Source organism: Mercenaria mercenaria, chromosome 18 (assembly GCF_021730395.1).
Source record: "Mercenaria mercenaria strain notata chromosome 18, MADL_Memer_1, whole genome shotgun sequence".
Taxonomy (NCBI): Eukaryota; Metazoa; Mollusca; class Bivalvia; order Venerida; family Veneridae; genus Mercenaria; species Mercenaria mercenaria.
The window spans coordinates 31,529,651-31,543,234 of NC_069378.1; the positions used below are offsets into that span (position 1 = coordinate 31,529,651).

The 13,584-nt window shown below is 34.6% G+C and overlaps 1 protein-coding gene across 1 annotated transcript; it reads left to right on the plus strand.

Moving 5' to 3' along the window:
* The first annotated feature begins 8,535 nt into the window (after window positions 1-8,535).
* LOC123539408 (uncharacterized) lies at window positions 8,536-13,114 on the plus strand. The gene is made up of 3 exons (XM_045323978.2): window positions 8,536-8,840; window positions 9,409-9,489; window positions 12,813-13,114. Exons 1-3 carry the CDS (start codon window positions 8,598-8,600, stop codon window positions 12,906-12,908), a joined length of 420 nt encoding a protein of 139 aa, XP_045179913.2. The 5' UTR covers window positions 8,536-8,597; the 3' UTR covers window positions 12,909-13,114.
* Window positions 13,115-13,584: the final 470 nt, after the last annotated feature.

Genomic DNA, 13,584 nt, shown 5'->3' on the forward strand with positions numbered 1-13,584 from the left:
ACTCGATCAAAGATCAAGGTCACAGGGGCCTGAACATGGAACACGGTTTACTTGAGAACCATTTGACCCAGAATTTTGTAACTTCATAGGGTGATTAGACATGCCAAACATTAGTGTCTCTTTCGCTCCTATCCTCTATTGACTTCTTGCCTATTACGACTATGCATTGGGGGACTAGGGGACTAGGGAGACATGGGCATCTTCTAATTTGAAATTTAATTGCCCTCATTTGAAGAAGGATGGGTATATGGTAAATATTAATGTTTGATGATGGATATTGGTCGGTCTGTAGACAAATCAGTTTCCGGATGATAACTGGAGAACGCTTGGGCCTAGGATCATGAGATCGGGAGATTTGTCATGACCAGCACATTGACAATATAACATTTTTGCCAGAAAACTAGATTATGCTTAGTCCAAGATCACATTTGATACGGAGGTCATTTAAGACTGGTAAATGACCCATGATTATTGATTTAAGATCAATACTTTAAATGTCCAGTAGGCAGTGACCAAATAATTTCTGTTCCTTGTCAGTTAATTCATGCAAGTGTTCTACAAGCTCTTGTTATAACTAGAATCTCCAAACATCACATAATTACCAATTAGTCCGTGACCTTTGCTCACATTTACTGTTATTCCCCTTGTTCCAGTAAAAGCAGGGTATTTTCCATTGATTTGTTAAAAAATACTTATAATTCAAAAAAGATTTTGAGCAAAATTAACCAAACCTCACAAAATTTTCAACAAGCACATGAGCTTTGCTCATATATTATTTTATCCCATTTGACAGAGTAAAAGCAGAGTTTTACCCCTTGATTTGGTAAAAGAAATGTTGAAAATGCTTATTAATCAAAAGTAGTTTAACTAGAATCACCAACCTTAAGATAACTGTTCATGCCCATTACCAGAAGCTGTCAACCGCTGCCCACATCAGTCCTTGCAGTGCTTTGATTTTCAATGGTGGCACTTGACCGGTTTTATGTTTTTGTATGCTGCCATTCATGATTCAATGTGTGTCATATGTATACTCGAGGTCAAATGATCAAAGTCAGGTGTACAACTTAGAGCAATTGCCCTTCTGTTCTTAATTTTTCTTGTTCATGTTATAGATGTCTTTCAAATGTTGAAAAAAATTGTGTTTTTACTTTTTTCCTATTTTAATTTCTTTCCGTTGTTTTTTTTTTTAATTTTAACGTCCATTTCTTTTCTTCCTTTTTATTTTCATTTCATAGTTTTTGAAAGTGCAATGGGAAGTCATCAACCATATACCGAACAAAGACTAACTTTCGGCCAGGTGCTAAACGGAGGCACCCGAGTCCTATAATACATATACTGACCATAGACAATCATCCTATGAAATTTGACGTCTGTAAACCAAGACAGTTTCAAGTTATTTGTCTGAAACCAATTGAACTATAGACAAACAAGCATTAGGCAAAACAATATGCACCTTATTCGAAGCGGGGTAAAATGTAAAAAAATCAAGTCTAAAGATCATTTTTCTGACATAATAAAATAATAAGAAATTGCGTATTGCATTTTGGAATTTCTCTTTCAAATTTTATTTCTATTTCTGTAATTCATACATTGACATATTTACTTCAGAAGATATTAAACGTATACTCAACACCAGATTGAATATTTTCTTTATATTAATTATGGTTTCAGTAAATACGAAAGTTCAAAGAAATATTTGACGCAACGCTAAAAAAGACGCCAGTTGTGTGCGTAACGTCTAAGTGATTTCTTTGTTTTAGGTTAAGTGCCTTATATTTCAGTTACTAGTACAATTAGAAACCGCGTGCAAATCGCATTACATACTTGTTTTAATCCCGAGCTGCTGTGACATATGTGTTTGTCCCTCTCTGTTATTGAAGATATGTCTTTAAATTTAATATTGTGATCTACAATTTGAGGGGTTTCACTGCCGATTTAGTTAATTGATTAGGGCAGGGTGACGGTATCAATTTGAGTAAAATTTCATATTTACAGAGCAAATATTATTATACGTTGAAAAATATATGGAACTGGGTGACTTCCTTCAGCTTTCACACTGACTTATGTGTTTGTTCCAATCTATTTTTGAAGATATATCATTACAATTAATATTGTGATCTACAATTTGAGGGGTTTTACCGCCAATTTGGTTCATTGGTTAGGGCAGGGTGACGGTATCAATTTTGAGTAAAATTTCATATTTACAGAGCAAATGTAGGTAGAAACCGCGTGCAAATCGCATTACAAGCCTGTTTTAATCCCAGGTTACTGTGACTTATGTGTTTGTTCCTCTCTATTATTGAAGATATATCTTTAAAATCAATGTTGTGATCTACAATTTCAGGGGCTTCACCGCCGACTTGGTTCATTGGTTAGGGCAGGGTGACGGTATCAATTTGAGTAAATTTCATATTTACAGAGCAAATGAAGGTAGGAGCCGAGTGCAAATCGCATTACAAGCCTGGTTATAATCCCGGGCAACTGTGACTTATGTGTTTGTCCCTCTCTATTATTGAAGATATATCTTTAAAATTAATATAATTATGATCTACAATTTGAGTGGTTTCACCGCCAATTCGGTTCATTGGTTAGGGCAGGGTGACGGTATCAATTTGAGTAAAATTTCATATTTACAGAGCAAATGTACCGCGTGCAAATTGCATTACAAGCCTGTTTTAACCCCGGGCTACTTTGACTTATGTATTTGTCCCTCTCTATTATTGAAAATATATCTTTAAAATATATATTGTGATCTAAAACTTTAGGGGTTTCACTGCCGATTCGGTTCATTGGTTAGGGCAGGGTGACGGTATCAATTTGAGTAAAATTTCATATTTACACAGCATATGTAGGTAGGAACCGCGTGCACATCGCATTACAGGCCTGTTATAATCCCGGGCTACTGTGACTTATGTGTTTGTCCCTCTCTATTATTGAAGATATATCTTTAAAATTAATATTGTGATCTACAATTTGAGGGGTTTCACTGCCGATTCGGTTCATTGGTTAGGGCAGGGTGACGGTATCAATTTGAGTAAAAATTTCATATTTACAGAGCAGATGTCATTATACATATAATTATAACAACCAACTTCCTCACATAAGTCAGAGTTGGAAGCAAAACAACAGTATCACACGAAGAATCGCTTAAAACTGGAAATTCTTACTCAATCACAAGGAACTGTAGCCAAATACCAAGGAGGGATAATGCTAACTATATCCAGTTTACCTCAGAAAGTCACCAGCTGCATTTGGAGCCTGGGATATAAAAACATCAATAAGACAAAAATCATACAAAAAGACGGTGTCCGCAGAAAAAAATTTAAATTGACGTCGACTTCATGCTTAAGTGGCACGAACAAATGAAAGATAATTACGCAAAGCTATTATTTAAGAAACAATACTGCCGCAACTAGAACATAATTGCCATTGTTAAATACAATCTTAGTAGAAAACAATACATTTTTCCGCATACTAGAACAGACTTAATTATTGTCACTGTATACACAACACAAAATCTATGTACATTATAATTTTCTAAAACAAATAAGATCTTCCTTTATTTATTTTAATGGACAAAAGTACGTCACCAAGTACAATGATATACTTTTTAAACCTTCGTCAACTTAACCCTTAGCCCGCTGGTGGCAAGTGATTCTGCCTTTGCGACCATTGCAGACCAAGATCAGCATGCACATCCGTGCAGTCTGATCATGGTCTGCACTGTTCGCTATTCAGTCGTTAGTAAATTTTCAGTAAATACCCCTTTGACTCATAAATGGTACTGCCCAAACTGATTGATAGACCAGTCCATTTTGGAAATTTAGCAGGGTAAGGTTAAATGTGTAAAAGCTAGTCAGCGGCCCGTTAAGTGTGCTAATGTTAAGCATAACTGAGACTTAAACATCTACGAAGTACATGTATACTGATATACCATCGACCGAAATAACTTTCATTTAGAAAGAGTCTCTTTGGGTTTATATTTTGCAACAGCTGGTTCTCAAGTTTGCCAAATTGAATGCATTTGCAATTGCTCGCACAGAAAGCAAATGGAAAAAGCCTCCATGAGGTTCAGAAGCTTGTTTTTCACCTTGTTTTTTAGTTTGTTGTCATGGTATGACTATAAAGTATAAATAGAGAACGATACCGGAAACATTATCGGAAAAGTCGATCATGTCTTTATTGGTAATTCAGGATTTACTTCAAGGTAAATCAGGGTTTTCTTTATAGTCAATGCGATTCAAAGTAGTACAGCTATTTGGGTTTCACTACCTGATTCCCCTTTTCTCAATAGTAACATTTAACATGTTATTGTTACACATACTGTGCGAGAGTAGTACATGGTCCTTTTTGGTCTTTGTAACGTACGTATTTGAACTTTTGATGATTGATACGTTTATACTAATTGTTAGGAAATATCAAGGTATCATTGAAACAGGAACCATATTAAACTTTAAGTATTACTGAAGATGCACAGCTTATTATGTCTTTTTAACGGCCTAAGAATATTTGAACATTTGATAATTAAGCTTTTTGTACTAATTGCTAGTAAAATTTAAAAAAAAAAATAATTTTCAGATATAATTGATGATGCACAGTTTATATTAGTTCGGCAGCTGCTAAAAAATCAAAGTGTTCGATCTTAAATGATGTGTTTAAGATATTTTGCAATCCCGCCTCCGTGGTTTGCTCATCCAGATAGCTTATTGTAATGTTAAATGTCACTGAAGCTATGTAACAATGCCTACCTTCATTAGGGAACAATAAAAAGGTCTGTTTCGTCTGTATCCCTTCAAATTTGTAATTCACCAAATACAACATTTAATATTCAACAACATTTAAAAATGTCATGGGTTATCAATTAACAATTATCATGCAAAAATAGTTAATGCATATTAATTAATCAAAATATTGAAATTGAAAGCAGGTGTAATATGGTAACGCAAACGTAATCTATTCAATTAAGAAAACAAAAAGATAAGATGATATATTTCATCATGACATCGCACGAATGTGACTTTAAAAAAGATTTATCGGTTTTATTTATATACTGAAAGGAAAAAGAAACGCATAGGTTTTAATTTTGAATAATTTTTTAACTACCAATAACAAACAAATATACTAATATACTAATATCGTGTACACAAATTATAGCAACATGTCGAACTTACTGAACCGTCAAAAGTTCGCACGTGATTCGCTGATTAGCACTTTTCGCCCTCTGCACGTGCAATTCGTGAGTGGCGAACTTTACACAGTGAAAAATCTTATCGGACTGATCTTTTACGTCATTTCGTTCAATTCCATAAAAATTTGTGTGGAAACGTAATGTCGTTAAATGCTACGGCTACCCGAAGGAGACAGAGGACGTGCAGTTGACTTGTTAATGCAAGGGTTCTCACAGTCACGGGTCGCTAGGCAGCTTGGTGTTGTCCAGTCAACCTCAGATTTGGTGATGGCTTGGTAATGGTGTGGGGAGGCATTGCCCATGGACTCAAAACGCCTCTGATTGTGGTCAACGGAAACTTAAACGCCATTTAGTACAGAGACATGATTAGTTATGCCTTTCTTTTTCCATTCAGTATAGTATCATGCTATTTTTGCTATGAATTAAAAAAACAGGACAGCAACCAAAGTGACATTATATAGTAACAAATGATTATGAATTATTATACAACTCGTTAATGAATTCATTATGAGAAAACATTCATGTAATATCCTCTATATAATCGTTAATATAATGATAATTTAATTCTGTATAATAATGATAATGATAATAATAATAACTACAAGGTGTTTTGTCACAAAAACATATGTCTCCCCCCCCTTTGTATACCTTTAGCTGTGGCGGCCATTTAGTGCAGCGAAGCGAAACGTGCAGGCGATATGCGAGACTAGGCTTGGTACTGATCATTTCTGTGAAGTTTCGTCGAAATCCGGCCAGCAGTTTGACCTGTGAAAGCCGGACACGCTTAGACGGACAGACGGCGAGGCAAAAACAATATGTCTCCATCACCTATGGGGGACACATAATGATAATTGTAAGTACAATAGCAAGAAAATAGAAATTATATTTTAACTTAATGTAAATTATATCAAATCTGATATACTTTCAAAATGCCCGAAAATTCTTTGCTCTTTATAAAATATGGCTGTTTCTTGCATACCAGACGGAGATTTCCGGTGCTGGGAAAATCCATCTTACCCGGGGTGTAAAATGACGTATTACGAACTATATATATATATATATATATATATATATATATATGATTTATGTAGTAATTTATATTTTATTTCAAAAAAAGGAATTAAAATCCAATACCGTGACAGTTCCTCTTTGTTCCTGATAGTATAACACGTTATTTTATCAAAATTCATAACGTTACGCTGCAACTGATAAAATAAAACCGGAACTAAACATTTTTGTTATTTGTCTTTGAAATGTCATGACGTCTTTCCTGTTTGCGGACGTTGATTTCCCGCGCTTTGTTTAAATACGCTTCTATAAGAAATAGTTCTAAAAAGAAAGCCGTTCGATTGATTTTATCTTTATTATTATGTTTTGAAATTTGTATGCAAGAAAAAGATTCTGTCACTGGTTATAGGTGCAGATGGGAATATTCCGCTCTCGAGTAACTGTTTAGGCGGTATCTCGGCAGGAGCCTGTTACCGCCTAAACTGTTAACCTCGAGGCCAGAAATTCCAATCTGCACGTACAACCAGTGAAAGACTCTTATAATAAACAGCTTAATAATAACTTACATTTTTTAAAATTTTTTGCAATGTTTGTATTACAGAAAATATAGCTAAGAATGACCACAAAAATTTGAAGGTTTGATACAAGTAAAATATTTTAAGTGACAAGGACGTTAACATGAAACATTAAAGATCATTTCGGAAAGAAACTGAAACCAAATGGCACTGAAAATATTTTGAGACACTTCTTAAAGCGAAAGAAAAAAATCATAGGAATAAAAGAAAATCAAAGCCTTGCAAAGACTGATAGCCAGTGCTTATTGGTCAGGGTAAGGGTTAGGGTTAATTTCGACTTTCCTAGAATATGGCGCCACTTTATGCTGTTAACCAATCAAAACGCTGTCTCCCCATGCTGTTAACCAATCAAAGCGCATGGAATTTTATTTATGCGTGTTGCATTACGAGTATACTTTTAGGTATACGCGAGTGTGTGTTCATGTAGAAAAACAGATACAAACGTCGAGTCATTGGACTTATTCCAAATATTTCGAATGTGAATATTAAGTTCATAATTATTCTAGAATCCGTTGCTTTTAAAGCAGTAGTCCTCAGTTGCTCACATACTCACACAATACCAAGAATACATAGAAAAAGAAGGAAAACTCGAACAACGCGAGGTTGTGGTCTATTCTCTACGTGACATTTTTATGCTTCATTTTGTCTGAAAGGGCAGATGGACCGTTAGTAAAAACTTAAACACTGACTGACTGACAACGAACGCGAGGTTTAAACTTGATAGTTGATTTAGAGCTATAGCCATTTGCTAAAGCACTGGCTAAAAACAAACTAGGCCAAACAGTGATGGCCCTAACCGAACATTGTTCTATATATATTTCATGGAGTACGTTCGGCAACGATGGCCTGGAACATCGTTCTATACATGTTTTTAGCGTACGTTCGGCAATGATGGCCCTTACGGAACATTAGTTCTATATGTACTAGTATACATATTTCATAAAGTACGTTCGGCGATGATGGCCTTTACGGAACATTAGTTCTATATGTACTATACATATTTCATAAAGTACGTTCGGCAATGATGGCCCTTACGGAACATTAGTTCTATATGTACTATACGTATTTCATAAAGTACGTTCGGCAATGATGGCCCTAACGGAACATCGTTCTATAGACTATACAAGTTTCTTTGCGTACACACTTCAAGGATGGCCGTACTATACATGTTTCTTGGCGTACGTTCTGATGCCAAATATTACGGAAAAATAATTTGTGTTATACATGTGTGTGGTTATTGTTCTTGTTCTTAATGTAAGGGATGCTTATTTATATACTATTGTCCGTTCCAATCAATCATCTCGACATAGATCCGAGACGAACGACGGAAACATGTTAGATCCTTTGTAACCGAGATTGCAAATTGCCGAAATCAAAGGAAATGACAGTTATTCTGTTAGATGGAAACTAAATGGATTTATCATGTTACGTTATGATACATAGAACCAAAAACATTGCAACAACTCTTAATTTCCTCCTTAATATCAAATCGTTGAAAAATAGTAACTAATCATTCTTGGGTCACTTATTCCGTTTTTCATGTTGGTGCAGCATGTTTGTGTCTAGACTAACTGTTTACTGACATTTATAGCTGTTTAAATTATGTTTAATACTCGCTGATAGTAAACAATTAAATATCATCAATATTTGTCAAGTAATTGTAATATTTTAATATCATCTATCAATCAGAGACAATAGCCTTGGAAAAAAAGCGAATGTATTTTTTTGCACTTTTCATTGCTCGTGTATCCAATATAAATTTGATCACATTTTCAGTGCCTGAACGATGTGCAGTTTCTCTGGCGAAGCAAGATCACTTGTTCAACATGAGCCGTTTGCATATCTTAATTTTCTTGAGTGCGCTTCTTCTCAATGGAGTACAGATGCAGAGTGAGACAAGACCAGGGCACGACCCTGTCCGGTTTTCGTCTTTGCGGGCATTCCCGTGGGTACCTGTGCAGCCACTTGGTCTCTGGTCTTGGAGGTCTGCGCGATTTGCGGCGAGAGAAATATTAAGTCTTTCACCAGGGACAGTGTTCAATGTATACGTTACTTCCGCATGGGGAACGGTGAGTGAGTTTAGAACTCAATTAAGTTTTAAGACACTTTCCTGTTTTTTACTGTTGATGAAATGTGATGTTGAGTATTTGGAAAAAAAGACATACATTTTGTATTTATCAGACATGACAAAGTATGTATATTTTTTCTGCACTTTCTTCTTTGTTTCAAAAGTGTGTTGTCTTTTGATGAATTTACGTTGTCATTACTTAGTTTGCAGGCATATAGTCAGTTTGAAATGGATATGTGCAATGAGTGATTAATTGATTTATCTAAAGCGGTTATGCTGATCTTACTAAAAAAACAATGGCATGGTTTTTTTTATTTGTTTTGTTGTTGTTGTTGTTCTTTGTTGTTTTGTGATCATTATCATTATCTTTATTTTTTTTCCTATTTTTGTAAACATATTTATACAATCAAAAACAACAAAAAATGTTGATACGTATAGATTGAAAATTAAAATTATCATATATTATAAATTTAGATTACAGTTTTTTTTCTTCAAAATTTAAAGTCACCGCTTTTCCTGTCTCTGCAACATTTTTACTGACTGAGGACTTTTTCTGTATTTCATTTTAGTTTTGGAACTCGGGCGAAAACAGATATGGCATGTACTATGTACACTTTATTGTCAGATACAAAATGTTCCCATTTTCCAGGGTAAGTATATATAATTATGAATGCTGATTTCTAATATTTCGTGTTGGCGGGGCGAAAGAAACAACAACAAGAAAATTCGACAAATACCTTATTTGCCGAGTTTTCATGTTTTCGAGTTGGCGGGGTTGGGGGTGGGGGAGGGAAACATGAAAATACGACACTTTCTATGCGAAAACTTGATACATTTTTTTGGTATTTACGTAAGGTGCGCCGACATTACATATTTATTTGTCGAGTTTTCGTGTTGGTGGATATAAATGTCTCGTGTTGGCGCCCTTTGTGTATGTATAATTAGAAAAATGATTTCGTATACGTGAGGGCCTCGAGGAAGATTAACTTATTCAAATGAGTTGTCTTGATTAATAAGAACTTTGATTTTATCACTATGATACGATCTTAATATTCTTCATATATGTATATAATAGCTAACAGCTAACCCGCCAATTCCGTACTCGCAATATCTTTGCTGTAAACTGAGTAGAGTTACCAAAATTAAAAAAAAAAAAATATTCTGTCAAAAAAAGAAAACAGACTTTGTCAGATTTGGTCAGTATCAAAATTATCTTATTATTTTAGTAAGAAATTGCTTTGATACCATATGATTATAAGAAAAGACATGAAATGTAGTTTAGGGGTAAAAAAAGGCAGAAGAATGTTAGCTCGACGTTCATTCGATATTTAGTAATGAAACAAAATGGTATTCAACCGAAATACACATATAATATAAGTCAACTGTTAGTTATTCTTAAAGCGGCATGCCTCCAGATCGTTCGACAACAGAAAAATATTTGTTAGGTATCTTGAAATAAATGCTATATTTCTTAAGAATGCTTTAAAACTTAATTACTGACAAAACTTTATGTTACGGAAACTCATGAGAATTTGCTGTTTTTACTACTTTTTACGATGAAAATCGAAAAGCGTTTGTCACGCTTTTACTCCAGGTAAACTGTTTCGATTATAAATATCTATATGATAATCTTTTATCATAGTGACTTGTGTTTACGTACATAATAATGAACAGACATATATAAACGCAAATATACACAAATGGACAAATTAATGCTCACTTTGTATAGAAACACAATAATCAATATCAGTTTAACGTTTTTAAATGAAAATGATAAATAACAAACGTAGTTTCAGACTTGCAAATATATATATATACAAGTATACACATACAAATACATATACAAACATACATATACATTCCATATGCTCTTGTATATCATTACCATTTTCATAAATATATTCTGCTAATTACAAAATGCAAAATAAAGCAAGTGGAATATGTCTTCTAAAGAGAAAATGATAAAGGAGATTTTATAAAACATGCACAAATTTACATATACAAGACGACAGTTGAATATCACTGGGTATATAGCATACTTCTTCTAATATAATAAGCCTGAACAACAAATTTTGCACATTTTCTTGGGTGGCCTCGGACTAAGAGGACTAGTTTTATCTTTGTTTGGTTTGCCTATATTATGAAGTCATTATTCACTACTTCAGATATAGCGCTATTGGTTACGACGACGGGAAAATGTCTTTATTGCAGCGGAGGTCCTGGGTTCGATTTCTGACTCGGTCGTCTTTTTTCTTGATTTTGAATTTTTAAAATATTTTAGAAACAAAAATTCATATTCTGATGTTAATATGACCAAAACTTCAATTTGAAAGAAAGATTATTTTAGCCAAATCTGGAGGCATGCTGTTTTAAAATTATATTTTCTAGTCGTTTTGGCATATTTTTGCACGAAGTTATGTTGTGTTCAGTTCAATAGTTGTGCGCAGGTCTAATGGAAGAAGCAAAAACGAAAACAAGAAAACTTGACAAATAAGATATTTGTCGTGTCTTCGTGTTTACTTGTCGGCGGGGCGAAGACACGAAAACGAAAAATTCGACAAAGATGGTATTTGTCGTGTTTTCGTGTTGTTCGGGCGAAAAAAAATTAACACAAATAAGGTATTTGTCGTGTCTTGGTGTCGACAGGGCAAAGTCACGACTGCACAACAAATAAAGGGCACCAACATGACATCTTCATACCCGCAAACACGAAAACTCGACAAATAAATGTGTCGTGTCGGCGCCCTCTAAATGTTGTGTTTTCGTGTGAAATGTATAAAGTTTTCGTGTTCTCGTGTTTTCGCATCGCCAGCTTGCTAGCACGTGATGGCAGAAGTCAGCCACCATATATATTACTCACGTTTGCAGTATAGAGGAAAATCGTGAAACATCGGGTATTTCCGTATCCTACGTATAATACACATACAGGTCGAGGTGATCAGATGGTATAGATTAAAGACTGCAAGGCAATAGTATGCTTTTTGAAGAATGGGTAACAAAGATTAGTTGAACTACGAAAGTATATATTTATGAAAAGTGCTATTTCATCTGTACGTTGGGGCTCCTTGTCTTGTTTTTTCTGGTATATTTCTAACTTCAAACAGGTTTAGAATTAAGATTCAATACAGATACGGTATTGCTATTTATAGAAATTCGTTCTTTTTTTATACGCCCGTTTGAAAAACGAGACGTATTATGGGAACGAGAATGGCGGGCGGACGGATGGGCGGCCGGGCGGGCGGCATCCACGGACTTTGTCCCGAGTATATCTTCTACGTGCATGGAGGGATTTTAATGAAACTTGGCACAATTGTTCACCATCATAAGACAAAATGTCATGCACGAGAACCTATTCCTTAGGTCTAAGGTCAATGTCACACTTAGAGGTCAAAGGTCAGGTACAAGAATGACTTTGTCCGGATTATTTCTCCTTCATGCATAAATAGCTGATATTGTAACTTTTTCATCACTCGTCGTAGGGAAAAATCGCGACCACTTTTCTGTAGTATATCATGCATGTTACATCCGTTTATGAGGTGTATTTTGACCTATCTCTACCTGGTAAAAACTTTTGTGTGGGCTTAAAATTTTTTATGAACTCAATTAGTTGTTATTATAAATAACTTAAATAGTATTTTTATAACTGACCGTAGGGAAAAACCAAGACCACTTTCCTGCGGTACTACATAGATGTAACTTTCAAATTTTAGGTGTCTCTACCTGGTAAGGAGTTGTTTTGTGGATTTAGAAAAAAATACAATAATTACTACACAACAACAGAATTAAAATTCCATTTGCAAATACAGGTGCAAGTGTACATTTGCTATGACGGGCATATATTGTGACATTCTGGCACTCTTGTTTACAATAAGCGTCTGCCATTCTAATTCAGTGACTTTCAAAGAATTTGAAATGTGAAAGTAGGTCCATTTGATCATATAGCTGTATAATATATGTTGTTGTTTTTTTTCAGTATCAGTGCAGCGCATGGGTTCACTGGCCACCACCGTTCGACGTTCATCTAGATGGCATTCCCTTTTCTCAATTCAATTATTGTGTTCCTTTCTAAAGGAATATATCTGAATTAAGATACAAAGATCAAATAGCATGCGAATATTATATTTATTCTTTTAAGGAAACATATATTATTAACAACTTTGACGACTTAAGTGCTATATCATGATGGTTTCATTAAAACAACCTTTGTCTGTCACGATGGATGTTACATGTATGTAAAATTTCTATGAATTAAAATGTCATCGTCTCTTTCTTGAAGATTTCTTTTTTTTTACGTTTTAAACAAACAACAACTTTTCACATCATTTTGCCGTAAGTTTTTAGGTCTTACGTATTCACATCGTATAAAGTCGTTTGCCGTATTGACGAGTAACAAAGCAATCCGTTTGTTTAAAAGCAAAGATAAAATGGAGGATTCGTTTATACAGGTTTACAAATCTACGCTCTCAACTTACCGGCGCAACATGACGACTGTAAGAATACCCAACTATCATCACATTGACACTTATTTGAAAAAAGCGAAACAGGTTAACCTGAGAAAACAGTTATCAAGCTCAATAGTATCATTGGTCGGTCAAATATTACAAAGAATTTTACTGGCTGGCCAGTTTTATTCTTGTTCCTAACTGTTAGCGCAAGACCGAACCAATTGATAATACTAATGACCTTATATCATTTTCTAATTGTATGTCAGTTCTTACACACCAGAGCGACTCCTATTCCTTTTT